At 42.4% G+C, this 25664-nt stretch overlaps 1 protein-coding gene across 1 annotated transcript; it reads right to left on the minus strand.

Annotated features, from left to right (window-relative positions):
- Positions 1-330: 330 nt before the first annotated feature.
- On the minus strand, positions 331-25638 carry TAF5L (TATA-box binding protein associated factor 5 like). Its single transcript, XM_024213826.2, has 5 exons — positions 25411-25638; positions 18717-18861; positions 12817-12921; positions 9669-10393; positions 331-2274 (listed from the first exon to the last, which is right to left on the minus strand). Exons 2-5 carry the CDS (start codon positions 18856-18858, stop codon positions 1477-1479), a joined length of 1770 nt encoding a protein of 589 aa, XP_024069594.1. The 5' UTR covers positions 18859-18861; positions 25411-25638; the 3' UTR covers positions 331-1476.
- Positions 25639-25664: the final 26 nt, after the last annotated feature.

The raw sequence follows: 25664 nt of genomic DNA on the forward strand, positions 1-25664 counted from the left end.
AAATAATTATAAACATTTAAGTTTCAGGTCATTTAAACTGAGGGGGATGTGAGATGTGTAAGACAAGACATCTCAGGAGAAAAATTATGGTATCCCACACTTGAGTTCCTTTAGCGGCAGTTCTACTCTATTACTTGCCATCAAGGTTAGTTCTGTTATGGGGCACTAGTATAGCATAACCAACAACAAGCATCAACTCTCCTTGCTGCAAAGTGTATTGAGATGTAACCCAAACAATGAACCTGCCTTCACCTTCCACACAAATCAGTGCAACCCTAAATTCCCCACAAAGAGACTTATGCTTTTTTTTTTTAAACTAAATGCTTTTAATAGAAAACAAAATACAAAATAACTCTTTCCAGAAAGCAGAAGTATTTAATCTTCTCTCCAAATGACAAATTAGGACTTGCTTTCTCCTCGGATCCTGATTTTAAATGTTGACTATTTGTTTCACAAAGTGTTCATATAATTGATATTGCAACATTTTGAGAAAAATCTAACACTGGCAAAGCTGCCTCTGTGTATGCACAATAATTTAGTAATACTATTTTCCATTTCACGTTGTGTCCCCTTCCCATCCTCCAAAGATTGCCAACTTCCATTTGCTGAAATATTTTTGGTGAGGTGCAGACATGACCCTTTCCTATGAGGAGTCCCAGTTTTTGCTGTTAAGTTCCATCAGGCTCTCACACTCTTCTCCAGCCAGGGTGAGTTATTAATCAGCCCCAAATTACCATTCTCGCCTACTCCCTTCACCTCCAAAACACTGTGCAACCAGATTTGGAAAATCCCAAATTCCTGGACCAGGAAGAGTTACAAATATCATAGGCAGTGCCAAGAATTGAACCCAAATGATAATGCAGAGATGGGCTGTTACATCAGATTTCCCTCCCCTTACTAAAAAAGGCGATTTTTTTTACATTATTAGTCCAAAACACTTCAGTAGTGCTATTGTGAGCTGTAGTGATTGGGACCATTACTGTAAATAGCCATTTTCTTTTAATATAAGGGTCTTAAATTCTGGTCCTCTGCAATACCAGAAAAAAAGAAAAGCCAACTGGGCCAGTAGTTACACATATGCGAGCGCACTCATGCCTCCGCTAATAGTAGGTAGGATATGCCCATCAGTCAATGCAGAATATTTAAGTGCAGGTCAGCAGCTTGTCCAGTTGATAATTTCACTTGTCTGGACTAGGCTTTTGGCTGTCCCAAGCTACTGGACAACAGGCTTTCTCTTCCCCTCTTCCTCTGCCCTACCAGTATCAGACTAGGTTAAAGTTTTCTGTCATTCCCTCTTCCTCTCTCTCTGTTCAACAGTATAGGTCCTTTTATGGGAAAGCCATTCAAAAATATTTGCATCATTCTGAACATGTCTGCTAATGGGAGAGAGGAAGAAAGCGTTTCACAGTCAGTAATTTAATCTCAGCTGGTAATGGACTCTGGCATTCAATACACCCACCCACCCCCCTAAAAAAATTAATGTTCCTGATTTTCTTGTGCAATTCCAGTCACCAGAAGAAGGTTACAGGCCATAAATTGTACGCTCAGTACACTATTCATCTGTCCGGTATATACACCAACCAGTTCATTGGAAGAACCATCTGCAGGAGCATTGCAGTATGTGTTCCGAATGTCCCAAACCCGAATAGAATTGTCCATTGATGCAGAGGCAATCAAACTACTGTCGGGGCTAAAAGTAAGGCTGGTTATATTGTCCGTGTGCCCCCTCAGTTCTTTGTAAAGAGTGCCAGATGCCAAGTCCCACAGCTTTAACCGCTGGTCTTCTCCTGCTGAAGCCAGATACTTACCATTGGGAGAAAATGCAAGTGCTAGCACAGGGCCACGGTGACCTGTGAAGAGGCGCACAGAGTTCCCCTGTTGAGTACTCCATAAACGCACAGTTTTGTCTGTGGATCCTGTAGCCAAGTAGTTGGAATTGGGGTGAAACTTTACACAGTCCACATCTGCTAAGTGGCCCGCGTATATTCGCAGTGGGTATGTCCGATCGAATGACCAGAGTCTTGCTGTGCGGTCATGGGAACCACTGGCAAAGTACAGGCTCCAAGGACTTATGTCCAAATCCCAGACAGGGTAGGCATGCCCTTGGTACAACACAGTGTTTGTAAAACTTCCAAGGTCCCAGTATCTGATGGACATGTCCTCAGAACAAGATAGGAGTCCCGAACTGTCCGATAGGAACCTCGTGCTATACACCGGTCCACAATGTCCTCTCAGTATCTTCATTTCTGTGCCTACATTGTTGTCATCTTCCTCCTGGACAGTGGAGAAAACAAAAGAGCATATTTATTTGTTCAACAGGAAGCAACAAGTGAAAAGCGGGCTCGAGTGATCTCAGAGGATCCTCTCCCTTGCCACCACCAAAAAAGGGAGAACTAGTGGTAGAGTTATAGATGTCCGTTCTGTGTAACATAGCAATGTCCACTTCTCGAGCATGTTTGCTCCATGCTAGATCTTATGCAGACATGCTGAAAGAGTTTTGGTTTTATCAAGGTTTTATCTTCACTTTCCATACCCCCATTCCCATCTCTGAAGGAACCTTAAATTCAGGGTTTGTCTACATGGGGACACACAGGAAAGTTAATCCAAATTAATTTATAAAATGAATTAGTTAAACCACACTAAAAACCCTGTGGGGATGCTCTTATTCAGAATCACAGTGGCCTTAATTTGGTTTATCTTAGTCCACTTCCAAAGTGAATTAAACTAAAACGAATTAAAGAGACAAGGTGCGTGAGGTAATGTCTTTATTGGGGACCAACATGGCTACAACAACACTGCATAAACCAAGTTAAGGCCACTTCAATTCTGAATAAGAATTCCACACAAGAATTTAATGTGGTTTAGTTATCCACTCTAAAGTCACATCTTTATTTAATTTGGTTTAATTTTCCTGAGTGCCCTGTGTAGACAAGACCTGAGATTATATTAAAATAGGCAAGACAAGCTATTTTAAGATGTATTCTTTTCCAAATTTCTCCTCCTTTGGCACACTTGCTAAACTCATTTGGTAACTTCCTACTCACTTTCTACTAAGCTCTTGGCAGTAGTGTGGAAACATATTTTGGCACCTGATGCTTTGGTGTAGTCATTATTGGAAATGAATGTCACTCTGGATAAAAAAAACCCCAGACTCCTAGCAGAAAAATTATGCAGCAGACTAAAAGAAATGAAGGGCAACTGAAAGCAATGCTACTATGCATTTCCTCCTCCCCCAGATGTGAATAGAAATATAATAAAGTCACAAATCTTTCCTTCATCAAAGCAGCACCCACGGGAATTTCATGATATGGTTTACAGCAACTGAATCTCTACTATAGGGGTGTGGCACAGAGACTACAGGTTCTAACACGCAAAGCTCCATTTTCAGCCAAGTGTCCTTCTCTGCCCTGGATGTAGCATTGCTTGCTGGAGCCTGCACTGTCTGTAAGCCACATCTCCATATTAAATTAAATTAAATAAAAATTAAATAAATGGAGATATCCTATCTCCTAGAACTGGAAGGGACCTTGAAGGTCATCGAGTCCAGCCCCCTGCCTTCACTAGCAGGACCAAGTACTGATTTTGCCCCAGATCCCTAAGTGGCCCTCTCAAGGATTGAACTCACAACCCTGGCTTTAGCAGGCCAATGCTCAAACCACTGAGCTATCCCTCCCCCCCTATTAAAGGTGAGGGCTTGCAATCTGCAGCATGTTATGTTAATCAGTTGTAGCCCTACGCTTCCTGACAAAGTTGCTAATAAAAGCCCACTGAGGCTCCCTATTTTACAGTGCAGTTTTAGTAATTTGCGTAAATCCAGAATTTTAGTTTTATGCCCTCCCAATCAATTATGATTTCTAGACAGTCAGCAAGCATGTGTCACTTCTCTTCTGCTCAGAAGCAGTCTTGTATTCCAGTAACCTTCTTCTGTACTCAAAAAAATGCACCCAGATATTCACAGACCACAAATCTTTCACTGGCTGAGGACTGAGTTCCATTCCTTTGTTTCCAGTGTCACACAGGAAATGCTAACCACAAAGAACATTCTACACTCCTTTTTGTATTTTAGTTGAGTATTTCACAGAATCATAGAAATTTGTAGTTGAAAGGGACCTCAAGAAGTCCTCAAGTCCAGCCCCCTGCACTGTGGCAGGACCAAGTAAACCTAAACCATCTCTGACAGGTGTTTGTCCAACTTGTTTTTAAATGCTTCCAACTTTCCCCTGGAAGCCTATTCCAGAGCTTAACTTCCCTTATAGTTAGAAAGTTTTTCCTAATATCTAACCTAAATCTCCTTGCTGCAGATTAAGCCTATTACTTCTCGTCCTACCTTCAGCGGACATGGAGATCAATTGATCACCGTCCTCTGTATAACTGTCCTTAACATATTGGAAGACTGTTATCAGGTCGCCCCTCGGTCTTCGTTTCTCAAGACTAAACATGCCCAGTTTTTTCAACCTTTCCTTGTTTTCTAAACCTTTTATCATTTTTGTTGCTCTTCTCTTGACTCTTTGTAGCAGTTAGAACAATAACAGAATTAGGCCTGCGCGGTCATCAATTGTGGGGGTGGGGGAATCCATTCTCCTTTAGTAATATTTCAGAATTACTGCCCCAGACATGAAATGTGATAATACATACTTTTCTTGGATATACGATAGCACTGAGCATTATTGAGAATATCAATCATCCCTTCCAAAGCAGTTACTACTGCAGGTTAGAGCAGTGTGAACAATTTGTTTCCTCTACATTTCAATATGCAAAACACTACCCTTTTCCAAGCCAACTACATGCATTAACAATTGTATTTTATTATTTGTAAATACGGTCTGGAAAAAAAAGAAAAAGAAAATAAGAATTTTTTAAAGAAAGTATTAAAAGAACTTTCCAAATGTCATAATCTCTGGTATGAGATCTTAAAAAAAAAACCAACAAAAAACAAAACAAAACCAAAAAAAACTACTCCCCGCTGGTGAGTAGGAAATTTTCCCAGACAAGTAAAGTACTTACTTTCTACAGAACTGAAATGTTTTTATTTTTAAAGCCCTTTTGATTGCAAAGGTTACCTTTTAAATGTGAACCAGTGCAGTGTCATCTTCCTGAGTCTACAGACAGAGAGCTCAATGTGCCCCTGCTGATGCTCAAATCTTTCTCTTACAACAGCTGGTGTGTGACATTAATTTAACCCTGGTAAGTTTCACTGCTGCTGTTTATACCTCTGTGGGAAGTAGTTAAACTAACAAGAATCATGGTGATTTAATTTTACTCTGCCACTTCTTGGAAAAGCTATGAGCAGCAGATGTAGGTATTTGAGAAGGACCCAAAAAGCAGGCTGAAAGACAGGTAGAATAGCAAAGACTCTGAGTTCCCAGCAGACATACATGCACACAGAGGGAAACGGCAACCAACACTTGGGGAAGAAAACAATTAAGGCTGTGGTATATTGCCTGAAACTAACAGGAGGTGATTATGTGTGTGTGTAAATATGAGCATGCGTGCGCGCACACAAACGCACGCACACACATACACAGTAAAGAACTATTTTCTCCCACAGGGCAATTTTTTATTTTTAGTATTGTCCCTAGAGCCAGTCTGTTTTTATTAATTTTGGGGACATTTATATAAAAATCACTGAAGTTCTTATTTAAAATGACAAAAATGTCATCCTCAAACCCTTCCATCCCAGTCACATGTTGGGAAAAAGAGCCAAACCCAGCCCTATACCCTTCTGCCCAGCAGCAGTTAGGAAATGAGCCAGGCCTCAAGCTCTTTAGTGGGAACAATGCTGGGGCCAGGCAGCATTTCATTCTTCCACCCCCATCCCTGCACTAGCAGATTATCCTAGACACCTACAATATCTCTCTTGTCCTGCAGAGCTCCTAAGGTTTTCAAGCGGGGAGCCCCATTCCTGCATACAGCTGCACAGCAGGGGAAGGTGCTTGCGTCAAAGAGCCCCTACCCTCTGCTAGAGAAGAGGCTCTAAAGGACAGTCTTCAGGCTGCTTCCTCCAGTATTCCTCCTGCCTGGTACCCTAACCCCTCTCTTCCACTCATAGGCCCCCTGCCACTCAGTATCTTCAGAGCAGAATTTAAGTAGAGCGGAGTCTGACTTCACATCAGAGTTTAGGAGCAGCCACTCCTACAGCTTGGAACAAAATGCAGCATTTTTTGCTGTTGATTTATGTAGTCCTAGACACTTACTTACACGGCAACCTTGCAAAGAGGACAATTATGAGGCTATTTGCACAGCTGCAAAATCACATATTACATTGGACTGTGAGTATACAATTAAATGAGAGAATATTAATATAAAGCCTATAGCACATGAGATTATAAAGACAATGGACTTGCCTTACCCCAAAGGGCAGGCTCAAGCCTCCAGTACTCTTCAGAGATGAGACATCACCAGCATGTTGGGGCATTACACTGAATAAAGAACTTGTTTTCATGCCTGTAAATTAGACCTGCTAAAAGCCTTTTGACCCTAATAATTTTAGGGCGTTGTGCCAACTAGAATCAACTGCACTTCTGTAACACTCATGCTATGGGAATTATTTTAATATCTGAACCTCTCTTTTTGTTCATACACAGAGATGTATAAAAAACCTGATAGTGTACCACCAGTGCAGTTACAGCAAATGATCTATTGAACATTGGTGCAATCTTACAATTTTACATCATGAGAAACTGAATTTAGTCATTTAGTTTACTGCAAATTAGAAATAAAGTTGAAGGCAAATTACTTCAGGCACTAAGGATATGCAATAATCTCCCCAAAACCAAAGTATCTGGAGTAAGTGAGTGGGGGAAGGGAGGGGAGGGAGAAAAACAAGACAATATAGAAACCTTGTATCTCCAAAGTAAGGCATCATCAAAGGCTGTTCTACAGCACCCATCGCTGTAGCACCCAGGTGCTTTTTATCTAAGTTATCCTGTGTATTGTATATTTTCCACAGTACTGATCATTTATACATGAATAGCTCTCCCAGATATAGCCTTTCCTTTCACTATCACACATCATGGCAGCTGTGACCAGCCAGAATGCTCTTACTCTGCCTATAGAGGTATTTATGGCCTCCATCCCAATTGTATCTGAATGCCTGTTCTCAGGTTTGAGCTCCTGGAGGCCTGTGGCAGCATATTCTCATTGGTGGGTTCTCCATTCTATATTTTCTTCTCTTTCTAGCCCAGAATTTGGCAATATTATGACATGTTGCAAGAAGTGTATTCATCCAGGTTTTTCCCTACATTTGGTCCTGCTGCCACGATGGTTGGGTTTTTTTTGGTCAGTGGTGGGGCAGAAATTGCTTGGACATGTGCTAATTTTTGACAAGATATTGTTTTAAATTTGTATGCAGATATTACAATGGACACAAATGTTAAATAATCAGCAAGAGCCATTTGCACCCAGACTTCCAAAGCCATTTCAGAACACACATAAAGGTATGTAAACACTTGCTAGCAAGAAGCAATATATACTCCAAATAACTTGGCAGTGTTTTGCTATTCAGAAGTTAGATATGTAAACAAGGGAATTTATATAGCATAGGGCAGCCTGAAGCCAAGAGGCAATCTGAGGTGACCTGCATATTTGTCACAGCACTGATTCAAAGTGAAAAGTCCTATGGACTCCCAGAACCTTATGATGAAAGTAGTTCATAGCCTGATCTCGGGATAGCCTAAGCTACCAATTTGTACACCCACCTGAAAGGGTTAACTCAAGTAGTACTGCGTATTGAGCCACATTGCCTGGAAGTCTGCCCCAAGATGACTAACAAAACAATCCCTACTCATAATTAGGGCTCGGAGTTCTCTTTACTATGTCGAAGTAAACAGTCCCTCACTATCTAGATGCTACTGGGTTTTCTTTAAAAAGCAACACAAAATAGCAAAGCAGCAGCGACAGGATATTCTCACAGCAAGCTGCTGAGCACAAGAATAAGGGAGGCCTTGCTTGGAAGGATGATTAAAGAAAGTCAGAGTCACAAGTCCTGATCTCCTAATCAAATGCAAAGTGCCACGTGGGTGGCTGCAATGGGAGGGCAGAAATGGGGCAATTGGCACTAACTAAAAGAGATGTGGTATAAACTAGATGATGCCATCTAGCAAAGCCTTGGGGTGAAGGCCAGGCATGCAAAGGCATACGCATCATTCTCCTCTCAAACATTACAAAGATACACTGGCAAGTCTCTTACATTTCTACAGTGCAGTTTCCTTAGTATAGACAGTTCTGCATAATTTCTCTATACTAAACATTTACCCACTGATCAGTTAAATCACAGGTTCTCAACCTTAATGGAGCCTCCCTTGAGACAGTTTGAGAAATGGGCATGGCTCCCACTTCCATGACTCCTCACACCAGGCCCAGCCCCCTTCTGCTCTCTTCTTTTTCTGTCCATTTTCTATCTCCTACCCTCTTCTGTCTGCTCCTTTTTCCCCTTCTTGTCTTGTTTTCCATGTTATTTTTGCTTTGTATTGTCTTATTCACTGTTCTTGTTTCACTCCTGGTATCCCTGCAGCCTCACTCTCTCACTCACAGGACGGCTACGTGCTTCTGGGGTTGGGCCTCCACTAGCGGTTCAACGGTGCCAGGCTGCATATGTTCTAGTGCAGGGGTGGGCAAACTATGGCCCACAGGCCAGATCCAGCCCGTGGGATTGCCACCCCCAGGGCGCCACGGGCCCCGCACTGCTCCCGGACGCGGCCACCACCACGTCCCTGCGGCCCCTGGGAGAGGAGTGGAAGAGGGCTCCGTGCACTGCCCTCGCCTGCAGGCACCGCCCCCCGCAGCTCCCATTGGCCGGGAACAGGGAACCATGGCCAATGGGAGCTTTGGGGGAAGTACCCGCAGGCAAGGGCAGCATGCGGAGCCTTCTGCCCACCCCCCGCAGGGATGTGGTGCCGGAGCGGCACGGGGTCAGGGCAGGCAGGGAGCCTGCCCTGGTGCGCGCCGCTGCCACCCTGGAGCTGCTCCAGGTAAGCGGTGCTGGGCCGGAGCCCACATCCGAACCCCTCCTGCACCCCAACCCCCTGCCCTGAGCCCCCAAACCCCTACCCTGAGCCTCCTCCCACACTCCGCACCCCTCCTTGCACCTCTGCCCTGAGCCTCCTCCCACACTCCGCACCCCTCCTTGCACCCCTGCCCTGAGCCCCCTCCCGCACTCCGCACCCCCACCCCTGAGTCCCCTCGTACACCCCGCACCCCTTCTCCGCCCCAACCCCTTGCCCTGAGCCCCTTCCTGCACACTGCACCCCCTGTCCTAGCCCTACATTCATGGCCCTGCATGCAATTTCCCCTCCCAGATGTGGCCCTCACGCCAAAAAGTTTGCTCACCCCTGTTCTAGTGGCTGAGCCAAGTACAGAGGGAGCAGGAAAAAAGCAGCTAGGACTGGCAGGCTGCTGCCTGAGCTTGTCCACATAAAATCCTCCCACAGCTGTCTGCATTAAGGGCTGCTGCAGGAGACGAGAGGGATGGCAGTAGCTCATAAGACTTTCATATTTGGGTGGAGCAGATTCAAGGTCATTCAGCTTTTCAATGCCCTTATAGTTCCTCTCCCGTTCCATGAAGCCCTATCCCCACATCCAAGTTAGAAAACATTTCTTTTAGCCTTTCTTATATAAATAGTCTACACACATTCCAAAACATATAGGGTGAAAAATAAGGATATTCAGACCTCCTCATCCACCATGTCACAAGCCAGGCGGATTCTGGACACGTCTACAAGATGGGGCTCAGATTTTAACTTCCTGGATCGCAAGCTCCACAGCTTTACACAAGAATTATCAAACCCAGCAGCAAGCAGCTTGCTATCCGGCGAGATCTCTGCTGCGTTCAGCAACTGCTCTGTGTTATAGAAGGCATAGAAACATATGGTGGTTAGTGAAGGAGGCCCATCCTTGACTCGTTTAATGCTGTCCTGCAGTAAATCCAGCGCTGCCTCATTCTGCAGTATGGAAGCAGGCATGTCTGTCGTTTCCAGGCCATTGCTCTCGTTGCGTGAGGAGCTGCCACTGGCATATAACTGGTAGTCCGTCCTCTTGGCAGGCTGCACATCCAGGTGAATGTGCAAGGTGAGAACCTTGCAAAGAGCATTGTTGTTGTCACTTTGGAGGTAGCGGAGAAGGTAGTTGTAGCTGTCTTCTTGAAGGCGGATAACATACTTGTTGTCCAGAAATGCCCGGAGCTTGAAGTTGGACAGGATGTCTTGAATAGTCAGGGTAGTCTGCAACTGCTCAATGATATCCTTCTGGCTGGCATTCTGCATGAACATCCCATGGAAGCGACTGTAGAAACTGTCCACTGTGCTCTTTAGGCCATTTTGGACCATGTTAAGATGGAGGTAGACGAAAAGGGGATACAGAAGAGGCATCACTTCATGGCTGTGCTGGGAATCTGAATCTAAATCAAAACACAACAACAAGCATTATGGTTTCTCTCAATCTATTTTCTGCTAGAAACATAAATCAAGACAATTTATTCAAGCTGCCTTCAATGGCGTTAGAGGACAAATGTCTAGCCTTCTGTTGGTGTTTCTAAATAAATACTTGGTGTCCCTAAAGGGGGGATAGAGAATCTATTGCATCTCTGATCTAAAATACATTTTCAGCTCAGCAAGAGGGAGACTGTCAACATAAAATTCAGTTTGAAATAGCTTACTTCTGTTACTAACAGCACATTTCATTAAGGTCCATTTATTAAAATACACACCATAAACAACATGACAGCTGGAATTTCTTTTATGAATTTAGAAGAAAATTTTCCTATTTTAAATGCTCTATGTACTGAAATGATTGCACTTTAAAATTAGGATATGTTAAAAAATATATTTGTACACCATACCTCCGTAATGTTTAACACAGAATTATTTACCCACTTTATTTGGGCCTGTACCGAGTGGTTTTCCCAGCTCCAGTACAACTTGCATTTGGTGCTTTGAAATGCATGGAATTGATTCGCAAATGAAGGAAGAGGAACATACTCTCAGTTTATTTTGAAAACGTACTGCAACACGCTGTGCTTCACAGTTTTATTTCTGTCCCTGCTCTTCTCTCTTTAGCCAAAACATCCCAACAGTAATTTCCAGAACACAGTGTAATGTACACCTGATTGGGATACACTGTACCTTGAAGAGACTAGCTGTGTAACAAGTCCACCCCTTTTTAAGCCAGCTTCTTGGGGCTGTTTTCCTCCCGGGTTCAAGTGGCTGCAGGGAGCTGTAGCATGCCGAGCAGTGCCACACAAGCAGTGGAAGCATACAGGGCCACAACAGCGATTTACCAGCAGCTCAAGCCTCAACATTTGTGTATGATGCATTCAGATGAATGAAACAAAATATATTTTAAAAGCCTTAAAGGTGGGTAAAAAGAACAGGAGTACTTGTGGCACCTTAGAGACTAACAAATTTATTAGAGCATAAGCTTTCGTTGTAGCCCACGAAAGCTTATGCTCTAATAAATTTGTTAGTCTCTAAGGTGCCACAAGTACTCCTGTTCTTTTTGCGGATACAGACTAACACGGCTGCTACTCTGAAACCTGTCATTAAAGGTGGGTCTTTTTCATCCCTTTTTATTTCTTTATTCCCATTTCTCTCTGCCTCTTGCCTTCCCAGATGACATTTTCTCTTTTTCCTTTCAAATCAATGAGAAAAGACAATGGAAAAGAACCTAAGTATTCTTCCAACACTTTTTCCTTTCCATCCTGCCATTTTGCCTCTGTCTCCTTTTGTAAGCCTCTCCCCCCTCTGCATTCTTTCTCCCTTCTCTCCTAGGTCATGGACAACCAATTAGTGCTTTGCACACTCTGAACACCCAAGCTGCCAGATGGTGCTCTGTTCCATTCCCATGCCTCAGAAGTGCTGAGAGGAGCAGGACCTCACTGGAGAAGAGGCTACAAGTTGGCAGGAATGGGGGTGGGAGAGAATGGGACCTGCAGGAGCCCTACAGGAATGCACTGCTGAGAAATGTGCAACAACAGCTTTTCAGTGCCAGTGGAGACAGAGACGGCAGGCAGCAAGCCCTTGGTGAGCTTAATTTGGCTGTCTGGCTGCAGGTTACACATCATAGATGCAGATACGAAAGTAGGTTAAAGTTCAAGTCAGAAGGGGATCAAGCAGGTAAGATCAAAACCAAAACAGAAGGGGATAGAAAAGGGGAAAGCAGCTGACAGTTGGAGCCTTGAAGGCTGTCTTAAAGGGCACCTATGAGCCTCAAGCAAGAAGATGCTAAGAAAACTGCACCCCGCATCTAATACATGAGGTTTACCTGCAATCCTGAAAAGAATGTCCACACTTTTCAATACTATCTCCACCCTCAAATCATAAAAGCATGCAGTAGTTTGATACCATTGCATTACTGATGGTCACGATAAGTCTACAGACCAGCTATATTATATACTGTGATGAGAATCTTCCCAACTAACCTGCCTCAACTCCAGCAGGAATATTAATCCTAACTTAAATATAAGATCCACGCAAACATGAAGGGTAAACTGACCGGCTGAGAAGGGAAACAGCAAAACTGATTATGCACAAAGTGCAGTCAAATGCACAGAGTAAACATACTGAAAAAGATAAATATTTCTTTCTCTAACCTTTCAGTTGCAGTAATCTTAAATGTTAATTTGTTTTACCTGTTTTTAAAGGTAAGTGGTGGAGTCCCTTTACTCACTGAAGCTACAGGACTTCAGATTTAGGTCTCTTGGACATAGAGTCACCCATTCAAAAAAGAATTTTAAAGACTTTGAGCTAGCACTGTACACTATACAAAATTAAAAACGTATACTGCCTGTCCAGAATCTTCTATCCTCCTCCCACAGCTGCTTACCTGTGAGAAAACTGCGTAATCGTCCAAACTGCACTTCATATTGCTGTGGCTCTGCCAGGCAGGGAGCTGCAGACACTACGTTGGCACAACCAGATTCAGATTGGACTGGGAGAATAAAAAAAGAATTAGAATCCAAGGGTATTTGTATCTGAAAGTGTCAAAATTCAGAACATAAAATTGAGCAAAATGCAACCAAAGAGAACATTTCAGGATGAATGTGGGCCATGTACTGCAAAGCATTAGATACTGTCTCATAGGGCATCTGACAAACTATTAATCCAAAGTTACATAAATTAGGGAAAATGGAAAAGGACAAAGGTTGTACACATTAAGTACAGTACTGAAAGCCTGACAAGAAACAATAGTTACCCACTGTTTAACTTTCAAATAAAGCACAAAGTTCTCTGTCTAAACATTGTCACAGATCCCTTTAGATTGCCACTAGATAATTCAGCACAATCCTACAACCCTGTGTGTGCTAAAATAAATCATTTTTATTGAAACAAACTTGTGTTTCTCTCTCAAATGAATCTATCACATGAAGTGAGGAATTCCCAGAGAATCTGAATTCTACAATTGGGGATATTAAATCAGATTATCAGATTTCTTGAGTATAGGGTTTATCTGCATTACAGCAGTGTCTAGAAATCCCACTAAAGAATCAGTGCCCACAAATTCATACCTTTACTTCTTCAAACACCTAGTTTTTATCAGAATGTATCCTTATGCTCTCATGTTGCTGTGGACCGCATGTTATAGCAAAGCTGTATCCACCAACTGATCTGGGCAGTATCTTTTGACCAGCCTACATGATACAAAATACTGAGTAATTTGCAGGAGGGAAGGAAAAAACCTTGTACTGGTGCTTGTGACTACCTTTCCAATGGAGTTTTGTTTTGACAAATACATGCCATGGCCATAAAATAGGTATTACATTGTTTTTCAGAAAGATCAATATTAACTCTGGTAAAGATAGCTTTGAAGTATTCAAAAAAGGGATCCCCATCAGAGGAAGGAAAACCAAAATCTTCCACCTCCTAAACCTATACACAACTCTCTGTGACACTCTAAGCAGACTACATCTGTACACTATTAAATTTTGAATGTCAAAATGTAAATTTTAAAATTTGTAATAATGTCTTGATTCTTTTGCTCTTCCTTCTCACCTGTTTTTTCTTTTTACTATACTTTTTCTCTCTTCTGATGAATTTTATCATTCCCTCTTTCCTTCACTCCTCTTCTTTTATCCATGTTTATACTCTCCTACATCCTCTCCTTCTTCCCATCTGTTTTCAATCCAAACCCCACAATTTCTTTCTCAAGTCTCTTTATTCCTAATCCTCATCCTGGTCCCCCTCTTGCTCTCTAGCGTTCATAAGACTCAGTTATTACAGGCCTGGAAGCCTATAAACAAAGTTGCCAGTTTCCACATGCTGAAGAGAGAAAGGCCAGTCTCCAGCTTACCCCTATTGTGTCGCACTGGAAAGAAATGAAGATCGCGTTGAGCCAAGATTCACATATACCCTAGCATTACCCTTACCCCTGCTTTATAATGAGTAGGCATATCTTACATCAGCTTAGGGAAATGCAGTGGTCATGTTTACAGGTTCCCAGGGCTGAGCTCAATTCAACTGCAGGAGCATAAAGATAGCTGCAAAACTGCAGCCCCCACTGTGAACAAACTCAGTGCTAGTGAAGTTACATGGATAACAATATCCCACCCCTCCCAAATCCCCTATTTCCTAAATACACAAATCTAAACCCTGTTGGAAGATTGTTTTTCCATAACCCAGCTACTTTGGAAATTCAGAACTGGTAGGAATTCCATGCAGAAGCAAACAGTAAGGTTCTGAAGGCATGCTGTGCTGCATAAAATCTTAGAGGTGATGTAAAAAGGAAAAAAAACTATATATTTATTGAATGACTTCAAATACGTTTTTCTACTTCTAAAAGACGAAGTTTTTAGGCTCACTTAATGCCTACAGTTCAGCTTCTCTGTTAGTGCTTGGACTTATGGCTCAACAAAGTCAACATTCTCTATTAGAACTATAATATACAAACTTTGCTCACGTTAACCTAAAATACCATTGCACAGCAGTTTACAAAGTCAGCTGCATCAGTCATCTGAACAGCCCAAACAGTAGCAGACCCAATCACAAGAGCTTGCCATTTATGCGACTCACCCATGTACACAAATATGGCTATTCCGTAATAAAATCTCTATACAGGGTTAAAGAAAAGATTTAGCGTCAGCTCTTTTAGGATGTTCCCGTTTCCCCGGCACTACCTTTGGCAATAGGTCCTGATTTTGACATTCCCATAGGTAATGGGAGTGATCTGCCACTCTACCCATACCACACAGGTGCACTCTACTGAGTACCACTAAATCTCCCCTTAGCCCTGTGTAACTGACTTACTTTTCAAAACTAAGATCACCTTACGTGTAAGACAGAAGGGTGTTACCTTTGAGTAATTAACTCGGGAAAAGGCTAATCGGGCAGTTATGCTCATTGCCATCATGCAAACAGTAACCAGATACTACATATCATGAGCCAATTATAAGCAGTTAGAATTCTAGTTCTTCCGCTTCTGACATTTTACACAGGAATCAAGAACTCAATCACTCCCTAAAAACTCCTCTGGAGCAGGGAGAGCTGTTTTCAGGTGTATTTTCCTTCTGAAAGAAAGAGAGAGATTTTGGGCGTATATACATTTCTTTCAGTTCTACCATGGACAGTTTCCCTCCCACCCTCTCCATTGACCATGAGAGCATCGATTGATAACATCTGTTTCCTGATTTCAATTCCTGTAAATGGAGCCAGTTATGTGACCTGCTAATAGATTGAAAGGAACTATCCTAGCTGAAATGATGATCTCCCTTGTAGTGTTCTATTTTGGCTAACAAAAGTGTTCTCTTCAGCTGATACACACAGGATGGCTACTCTCACACTTCTACTGGTCTGTTAGAAAGTTATCAATTTACCTCACCCACAGGTATATGTGTATATTAGAAAAACCTGCTGCAGGTTCACTTGCGCTACTGGTGCATTATGCTTCTGGTCCCATAAAGGGCAGAAGATGAGCTGGGAGGAAGTTCTGCTCCCCAGTTTGTATGCTGCAGTGAAGGCCCTAAAACAGACAAATAGCTAGAGAGATATAGTGACCATATCAAACATTTGGGATGGGTTGAGGTAAAGCAATTCTGAAGGAAGAAGGAAAAAGTAAGTGCCAGTATAGGAAAGAAAAGGAAAAGCATATAAATCAAATAAAGAATATGAAATATATCTAGAAAGAACAGAAACCATAGTACAGGAGACAGGCAAGAATAGGAAGTAAATGACCCAGAGAATTAAATGAAAGGATTGTTGTTTAGAAAACAATATGGCGAAAACAATCAGGGAAACAGCTGAACAGGAATAGCAAGGGTGGGTTTTGTGAGGGAGTCAGCAGGAGATTTTTAGGAAAAGTGATGAAAATAGTTATTCCAAGAGTATTTCAACACAGGCTTTTTTATTGTAGCCAGGTGTTAGTCTAGTTATCAGTCTTCAAGACCAAGGCAACCTCCACAGTCAGGATATGTTGCAGGAAGACCATCCAACCTCCATAGTCTGGATCAGCCCAGTTTCCATTTTTATATTTGTTTTAAGTCACGAAGAAAGAACTTTCCAGAGGTTCACTCTCATCTGGAGAACTATAACTTATGCACGTTGTGCTCCCACTGAACATGTCTGAAATGAACTAATAGTGACCATCTCAACAAATGACCGCTGACTGCCCTGAGTTTGGGATCTAATGAAAACTGATGACTGCATTCTGGATCACCAGCAACAAAATCCTTGAACTGGCAGGAGGATACACACTAATGAATATAAATTTATTTACAGTGTTTGGTGGTCAGTTAAAAACATACAGGTATTCATACTCTCTTATCTAAATTAGGTTTTTATCTGTATGCAAAATAGTAAGATTTGCATACACCAACATAATCCCACCAGCATCTACTGTCATACTTTATGCCACTGAGATTATGGCTCCCGAGTCCTAATCCCATTATTACACTGCCTCCTTCTTCTCCACTGCAGCCTTCAGCAAAATCACTTCATCTTTTTACTTTAGTTGCATCCCATTTAAAATGAGAATAATACTTCACAGGTTTGTTGTGAAGATTAAATAGAATCATAGAAATGGAGGACTGAAAGAGACCTTGAGATGTCATCAAATCCAGCCCCCTGTACTGAGGCAGGATCAAGTAAACCTAGACCATCCCTGACAGATGTTTGTCCAACCTGTTCTTAAAAACCTCCAATGATGGGGATTCCACAGCCTCCCTTGGAAGCCTATTCCAGATCTTAACTATCCTTATAGTTATAAAGTTTTTCCTAACATCTAACCCAAATCTCCCTTGCTGCAGATTAAGCTCATTACTTCTTGTCCTATCTTCAGCAGCCATGGAGAACAATTAATCACCAACCTCTTCTAACAGTCCTTAACATAACTGAAGGCTTATCAACCCTCGGTCTTCTTTTCTCAAGGCTAAATATGACCAGGTTTTTTAACCTTTCCTCATAGGTCAGGTTTTCAAAATCTTTTATCATTTTTGTTGCCCTCTTCTGGACTTTCTCTAGTTTCTCCACACCTTTCCTAAAATGTGGCGCCCAGAACTGGACACAGTACACCAGCTGAAGCCTTACCAGTGCTGAGCAGAGCGGGACAATTACCACCCTGTATCTTACATACAACACTCCTGTTAATATACCCAGAATCATATTAGCCCTTTTTGCAACTGCATCACATTGTTGACTCATATTCAATTTGTGATCCACTATAACCCTGCTATAGCTATTGTCTGAAAATGGTTTGAAGATGAAAAGCCGTAAAGAAGCACCAATTATCATTTCTCTTAGGTCTATAAAGAGTTGAACCTGCCATTTACCCATAGCATGTTACACTCTGCTTTGGTATTGTGGTGGGTCTATTCTAGAAATGGAAAAGATCTATTTTATCATCTTCTAGTCCATCTCCCTGCCAATGCAGGATTGTACAGTAACTAGTATTTTGTCCAGGCAAGCTGTATGTGTCACAAGAAACAGAGGGTATACCACTCCCCTTGGGAGGCTGCCACAGGCTGAGATCTCACCGACAGAAAACTTCTCCTCCTCCCACCGAACATTCAGCCTATATTTTCTTTTACCTTTAAACATGAGTTTCATCCCTCATTATAACCCCCACCCCACCCTTTGGTGTTTACATTCTTGCAATATTTGTGGACCGTTGTGTCCCTCCCCTTCAGGTTCTACAGCGAAGAGTGCCAAAGACATGGTTTGAAAAAACAAACAAACATGTTCCTGGGGCGGAGGGGGATATGTGGAGCAGACAACGTAGCAGAGATCCAGGAGCTCTTAGAAGGGAAAGGGAGAGAGAATGCATGTAAACACTTTCCATTCCAGCCATTACAGGGTTCTTTTGAGGGATGTGGAAGGGTCTTTCAAAAATACATGATAACTACTAGCCAGAGAAAGAAACAGTTCCTGTTATTTTTATTTCATAAGATTCTGTGCTTCTGCAACACAAAGTTGTACTGGCTTTTCTTATTCATACCCAATTTCACCCTTAGGTTTTTTCACCATCAGTACTCGCCAGGTTTCTCCTTCCCACAGAGCATAAATGGGTGTTTCAGAATATTTGCCCAGATTAATTAGCTTACTTTTTCTCTATCATTAATCTTATTATTCTTCTGACCACGTTTCTGGTCTAGGCCCCTTTATATTTTATTTTCCCCACTACTGTTTGTAACTCCTCCCAATTTAGTATTTGAAAAATTCCCTCTGAAAATAAAAGTTACTATATAGAAACTAGGTATTTTCCACTACTCCTCCCATAAGTATGCATGAAAAATTTACCTGTGAGATTAGCTGCCATCTCTTCAGCAGTCTGACACAGCCTCAGCCCTTGTTTTAGGGGACCTTCCGAGTCCACATACTGACGGCGCTTGAGGTAGCAGGACACTGCCATCTGAATCTGTTCTGTGCGTACGCGTTTCATGACCTCCAAAAAAAAAAAAAAGATGGTGCATAAAAATATGGTTTACAGGTGGGTTATGTATCTTTTTCCATAAACATAGTATCTGCATTAAACCTGACTGAAAACAAATGGCTCAACACTTCCATTATACTAGAAACCACAAAGGCAGATTCTTTAGATACCGAGAGATACCCTTAAGTGCTCATCTCCCAATACCTCAGCATAACTAGACACTGAAAGAGTAAGAGAAAACGGTAGTGGTTAGCCAAAAGATTTTATTTAGCTAAAAGAACATCCATTATAAGGTAGCAAAAGTAACTTGTAAAGTTTGTTTTTTAAATTGGGTTGTGCCTTTCCCTCACCCCCTTTTTCATTGTGATGTAAAAGAAGGGCCTGAAAGGCATGTTTCTCCTACTTGCTTTTTCACATTACAAATTCAGGTCCTGTTCAGCCTTAAAAGACTCTGATGACTGTAAAACCAGTGAAATTACATCATCACACGAATGAAAGTTGATCAGCAAAGAAGGGAACAGATTTTTAATCATACAACTCAAAACTTTTTTTAAAGGAAGTTTAAGAGGCAAGAGCTAACATTAAACAACTTCTGGGACTTCCAGGAGGTCCTCCAGCAAAACCCGGGAAGACCACAGTTAACATTCCTATTACACCTCTACCCCTATATAATGCGACCCGATATAACATGAATTCGGATATAACGCGGTAAACAGTGCTCCAGGGGGGCAGGGCTGTGCACTCCGGTGGATCAAAGCAAGTTCAATATAACGCGGTTTCACCTATAACGCGGTAAGATTTTTTTGGCTCCCAAGGACAGCGTTATATCGAGGTAGAGGTGTACTTCAAAGGTAAGAAGCAGAACTTCCTGCACCCTTCTCTCCCTTGCCTCCCCCCCCATCCAGCCACCTCTTTCCCACACATCTTTTTGGGCAATCCTTATACAAAAAGAAGCAATACAAGTTAATTAGAAATTATTTACAATAATGTCAATGACTTTTGCAAACATTTTCTAAAAGTGTCATAGCTCCATAAAAGAATGAGTCTGATGCTACTTGCATCAGCCTATAGTTTGTGACAAATGGAACATTGGTCAGATGTTACTTGAATCCCCCTTGCCCACTAATGACACTTAGTCAAAAAGTCATAGATTCTATTCAGACATTTAGGGATGTTTAAGAGTTTTAAGTGAAATAAACACCAAACATGGACATACGGTTTATTAAATATGGATTAGTGCTAATTTTCTTCTACTGGCAGAACGAGCTAAAGAACTTCAACATTAAGACTGCTTCCTACCTCTCTACCCTAGGTCCCCATTCCCACTACAAAAAGACCTGCATTTATTTAGCATAAATACTAATGGTTTGAGCAACTATGTTTTATGAGGTACATCAGTTCTCAGACAGGCAACATTAGTTTTAAGGATGTCTCTTCCCAAAACAGAACAAGAGGATTTTAACAGCTTTTTAAAAAGCATGACAGTTGCTTAGCTTTTGTTAATACTCACACACATTTTACAGTTTACAGGAGCAGTTAAAACAATTAGCTCTTCTTGAAGTACCAAGTGGGTGTGGATATGAAATTTTAGCAATAGTGGAATTTTAAGAGACATGTGCTATTACAAAGCCAAATTTGCTCTGGGGACAAGTTTAAAAAGTTTTCCATCTGTTCACCTAAGTGAGTCAATTGTGGGGGGCCACAAACAAGTGCGTTTTTCAATTAAAAAAAAAATGAAGAAATTGTATGATTCAACCAGCTTCCTCCACTCAAAAGAGCTAATAAAATCATATAAATCAATGTAAGTTCTGCTAATATCTTTAATATTTCTCTGCAGAAGGGAGAGGTATAATAGGATTCTATTCAAGTCAACAAAAAAGTGAATGCAGAGAACTCCAAATCCTAACTCCCACCCAGAGAAGCTTAAATCAGATTCAGAATCTGTTTTGTTGCAGTCCCGTATTTTATTCAATACTGCAGCTAGTATAACTGATGTATAAGTGCCTCACCCAAGCTCACACTAGGGCCTTATCGATGCATACTCTGTGCACAAATTTAACTAAATCAGTTTAGAAACAGATTTAATTAAATCTGTGAAACCCCCTCTTGTAAAGGCTCTTATTTCAGATTATGGAGTACCTTAAACTGAGTTATTTTACAATTTTTTTAAACCAACTTAAACTAAATCACAATACCACTCTTAATCCAAAATATGTGCATCTACAAAAGGGCATTGCACTGATTTAACTACATATGTTTCTAAACTGATTTAGTTAAATCATTGCACAAACTGTGTGTATACCAGCCCCACACCAGTGGTTCAATATAAAATAGAACCCATAACCATCAGAGTCCTGTTTTTTTGCTTTAATCGCAGCCTTATTTTTCATTACCAAAACTAACATGAAGCTGCATCAAGGAGAGGTGCTCACACATTCGGACACAGCTCCCTTATACAGGTGACTCACAATAAGCCTGTAATGAGTGAGAGGCATAGAGGTGTCGAACTCCAGCAGATCCTATAAAATGGTAATGCCATAAGGGCTGCAGGGGAACAGAGGTCAGTCCTCACCAGCGATTGCTGAATCAAGCAGGTGACTAATGGAGAAGAGGGTAAGTTTGAGGCAAGGGAGAAAGACGAGTTTAAATAGGGCTCTCAAATCCTCATATACAGGGATTGGGCATTTTAGGGATATTAGACCAATTAGATTAGGACTTGCGATACAGATCAGTTACTGGAAACTCGTTTAGGCTTGGACTTTTCAGAGCTTTGGGGGTAACAGGAAACCCTAGCTTTTTATATTTGTAGAACCCTGCGTGGATACAAAATTTGTATCCACATCTGATCTGCAAAAATGGTCCATGAATAGCCGTGAATATCTCTGAATTTGCAGGGCTCTATACATTTGCAGGAAAACACTTACTCCCCTTCACTCTCTCCCTTGCCCGCAACGGGACTGGGATTGACACTAGGAATGACATCTCCTAAGAAGATATTTTTTTTCTGTAGATAAAGGCTGCTTTAAAGTTACCAAATAGGTAACACAGGCAACTGAGAACTGAATTTAAAGAATCTAATTAACTACTTATGCTGCTTAGCAATTCCACTTTTGTTTAATTCTTGTCACCCAACAGGAACTGCTTAGATGGTTTACTACTGAGCAAATCCCCTAAAACATTGCCAATGCCTGACATTCCTGCTACAGGTGCTATGGCGGTCCAATAAGGCCTCTTTCCTGGAAAGCTATTTTTGCTCCAGCTCTCTGCAGCTCAGCTCTTCCACTCGCTATCGGACCTGACTCCTCAGTACAAAAGAGAGAGTTATAATGGAAGCAGGGAAATTATCTGCAGTAAAAGACACAGGAAGAAAAGCCCCAAAGCGCCAAAAACAATATTCCTAAAGATACTGTGAGTTTGATGGCCATTGCAGAGTATATCAAAATAAGCATAAGAAATCAGCCCTTCAGAATGCTGTCAGCAGGGTTCAAATTAGGCCAGATCACACCAGGTCAGAGGCCCAGATTCTCCCCCCCCCCATCTGCCATCTTGTTCTCCAAAATCTCAACTTTCACTTAGTCTTTTTCTCTCCTGATTGTGGAGAAAGCTTTTAAAATGTGAAATGCCTGAGTCTGCACAAAGTGAGTCTGAAAATCACTCAGAGGTCTGAGCTACCTGATTCTTTTTAATGGGGCATCAATGTAAGTGCCCAGGGATAATAGGTCAATATTGTTAACTCATGTACTGCTGATCAAAATAAGAAAGAAAGGAGAGGACAGATCATGTTATGAAGCGCTGCACAGTCTACACAGAATTAAATCATCTTGCTTTGGTGTCATGAGGGGGTGGCAGGTGGAAAAACAACGCTACTTTTTTTTTTTTTTTGAGAAGCCAGGAGCCCAGAGGATACCTCGGCCCCAAAGGGGGTGCCAATCCCATAAAACCCAAGCCAAGCTCCCCTTCCCCAGAGCAACAGGAACCTAGTCTGATTTGGTGGTTAGTGTGGGGCCAAGGGCATCTTCCCTGACTACAATGGTTGTTGCTTCTCCTTCTGGAAGCTGCCTGCAGACTCAGGCAGACCCTAATGCTGTTATGCTCCGTCCATGTTTTCAAGCTTTTCTTCGCATACTAAAGGGCTAGTAACAACTTTTCAGAAGCCAGCTTAGATTTTGAACTCATCACATGACTGCAGGAGCTAGGGCCTTTGCCTTTGTTGAGAACTGTGTATCCAAGCCTCCATATGAAGAGTCAAACCTGACCAGCTCAACTGAGCACCTGTGATCATATTTTGAACATCTGCAGATTCTATGGTGAGTGGTGTGTCAGGCATTGAATTGTAGGCAGAATATCACTGCCTTTTACCCCCAAATTGAGCCCTCGCTGTCAGGTCAATGTTCTGTTACTGAGAGGCACCAAAATTGGAGTCCACGTGCAGTATAGCAAAACTTCATTTCTGTATGGGGCCTTTCATATAAACTGTAATCCCAGAACACTTTATAGAAGTAAATGGACTCCGCTAAAAAAAAATAATTATTTCCAATATTTCTGCCTGTGTCACTGACAACTGAGAACTGAAGTTAAAGAATCTAATTAACTACTTTATGCTGCTTAGCAATTCCACTTTTGTTTACTCTTGTTCTCTCTCAACTTCTCAGTACTTCAATGTTTGGGTCACAAATAATGCAGGGAAATGTTTAATTGGTTAAAAGCTACTGCTTCCAGTCGAATTAAAAATAAAATTATTATTTCATGGCACTACTTCTACTAGTCTTAGGGTTCTGTAAAAACTTGTTTTTACAAATTCTAAATTTTTGCTCAAATTTTACTTAAGTGCCCCCATTTATAGTTAGAGAAACAGAGGTCCAGGTACGTGAGACAAGATACATTGTAAGCTGAAATGGAGATTTAACGAGATGCAGCAAAATAGGAGAAGCATTCCAGATGGTAGAAACAGTAAGCAGAGGTAGTCAGCAGGCAGACTGTGGGCCAAATCCGGATCATCAGATGCTTTGGAACAGACCATGAAATCTTTTTATTTACTTATTATCATTATTGTTATTGAGGTGTCAAATGTTTCTGTGGAGTCTGGACCTTGACAATATAATTTAACTACCTGCAGTAGATTATACCTTTACCCAACAGTGGAGTTTGGGTTCAGAAATAGAGGAGACAGTGGTTTTAGTGGAGTTGTGTCCATTTACACTAGACCTGCATTTTGGGCACAATCCATAGAATAAGCTTGAACAACCCCATGAAGGAAGTTTCAAGAATGAGATTCAATGGCAAGCTTTGTGTGCCTTATTTCCTGTGTTCCACACGAGCATGATCTATTTTATTTCCACCCACAACAGATCACCCTCGCCTTTCAAATTCTAATACATCCCTGCCTTCCTTAACGTGAAGCGGTGGGGTCAAATCTTACTTCAAAATTAGGTTTTGTAAAAACAAAGTTAGAGCAACAGACCCATTTCCATGAATTTCCCCCCTCCCAACTGAAACAGTATTTTTAAATAATAATTTTCCTTTACAATGTTTGTAACCCAAACAAAACACCACTGAGCAAGCACATGAAGACCAGAAAGTGAAAATCAATTTTTCATTGCATAAGCATTAAAAGAATGTTAATAAATCCTGAATTTTTAACACATTAAGGATTTATTTGTAACACATAAGAAAAGCTTGGTTTTTACACTGCAGTTGTATTTTGGAAGGCAACTCTGTAAGAGTGGGAATTTGTGGTTCCCTATGTCTCACTGAGCCCAAATCAAATGTGCTCAGTATAAAGTCATTCATAACTCCCAGCCCTACAACCTGGGAATGAAGCTGGGTGTTTTCCTGCTTGTGCATCATCAACAGCATGAGATTCTGTAGACCAACTTTTGCCTGCAGTGCCACCTGGGCAACCTGATTAGCCTTTAGTAGGGCTGCACAGGTGTCACTGAGGGCAGAACTGGGCCTGCAGGGCCTTTAGTGCTGGCTCTGATGAAATTAACGGGAAAGCCCCAGCTTGATCTTCAGATCCCAGACTCTGGTTGTAGGGGTGGTGACTACAAAAGTTATGGTTTTGCTACATGTAAGCTGAACTCTTGTAACCTAGAATCACTGAGACACAATAATCAAGGAGTCCCAGGGGGCCATCTTTACAGGGTCACTTTTCAGGGCAGAATCAGTTCGATAGTCCCCCTCCCAGCCTAATAAAATCAGTGCAGAGCACAGAACGGGGGAAACCACGGGCAGAGAAGGCAGCAGCCGCCGGGGGGAATCAGGAAGCTGGGGAGGAAAGAGATAAAAAGCAAGAGGGAGCAAAGGAGAAGCGGATGGGGAGGCAGGGTCAGGGAGGATCCTCATCCCGCTCCCTGTTGCTGGGGCTACACCGCTGCAGGGAGGGGAGGCGAGGCAGCTGGTTCCCGTCCCCTTGCAGGCGGGCACAGCTGCATCCCCGGCGCGGTGTGCGCCGCCCCCCCAGCCCAGGCCTGCCTCCCTCTCCCTCCCAGGGCCCGGGACGGCTGCCGGGCGCGCTGCACGGGGCAGCCTGCTCGCGCGCTCCGCCCTGGGGCCACTCACTGAGCATCGCAGGCGGCGGCGGCTCCTGCTGCGGGCACAAGGCGGAATCCTGGGCTCGCGCTGTCACTGCGCCCGCCGGCGCGAGACGCCGCTCTCCGCAGCGCGCGCGCAGCCCGCGCCGCCTCCCTTGGCTGCCGCTGCTGCTACCTCCGTCTCCGCCGCGGCTCGAGGCAGCCGCTCCATGACTGACTGACACAGAGAGAGAGAGCTAGAGCGAGGAGGGCTGGGGCGGCGCCACGGCGCATGCGTGGTGC

Source organism: Terrapene carolina, unplaced genomic scaffold (assembly GCF_002925995.2).
Source record: "Terrapene carolina triunguis isolate 2854851 unplaced genomic scaffold, T_m_triunguis-2.0 Scaffold85, whole genome shotgun sequence".
Lineage (NCBI taxonomy): Eukaryota > Metazoa > Chordata > Testudines > Emydidae > Terrapene > Terrapene triunguis.

Coding starts and splice junctions, on each gene's coding strand:
- TAF5L (XM_024213826.2), bottom strand. CDS start 18,858: ATGAAACGCGTACGCACAGAACAGATTCAGATGGCAGTGTCCTGCTAC. Junction 12,922..18,716: donor GATGGCAGCTAATCTCACAG/GTAAATTTTTCA, acceptor TTATTCTCCCAG/TCCAATCTGAATCTGGTTGT. Junction 10,394..12,816: donor ATTACGCAGTTTTCTCACAG/GTAAGCAGCTGT, acceptor GTTTTGATTTAG/ATTCAGATTCCCAGCACAGC.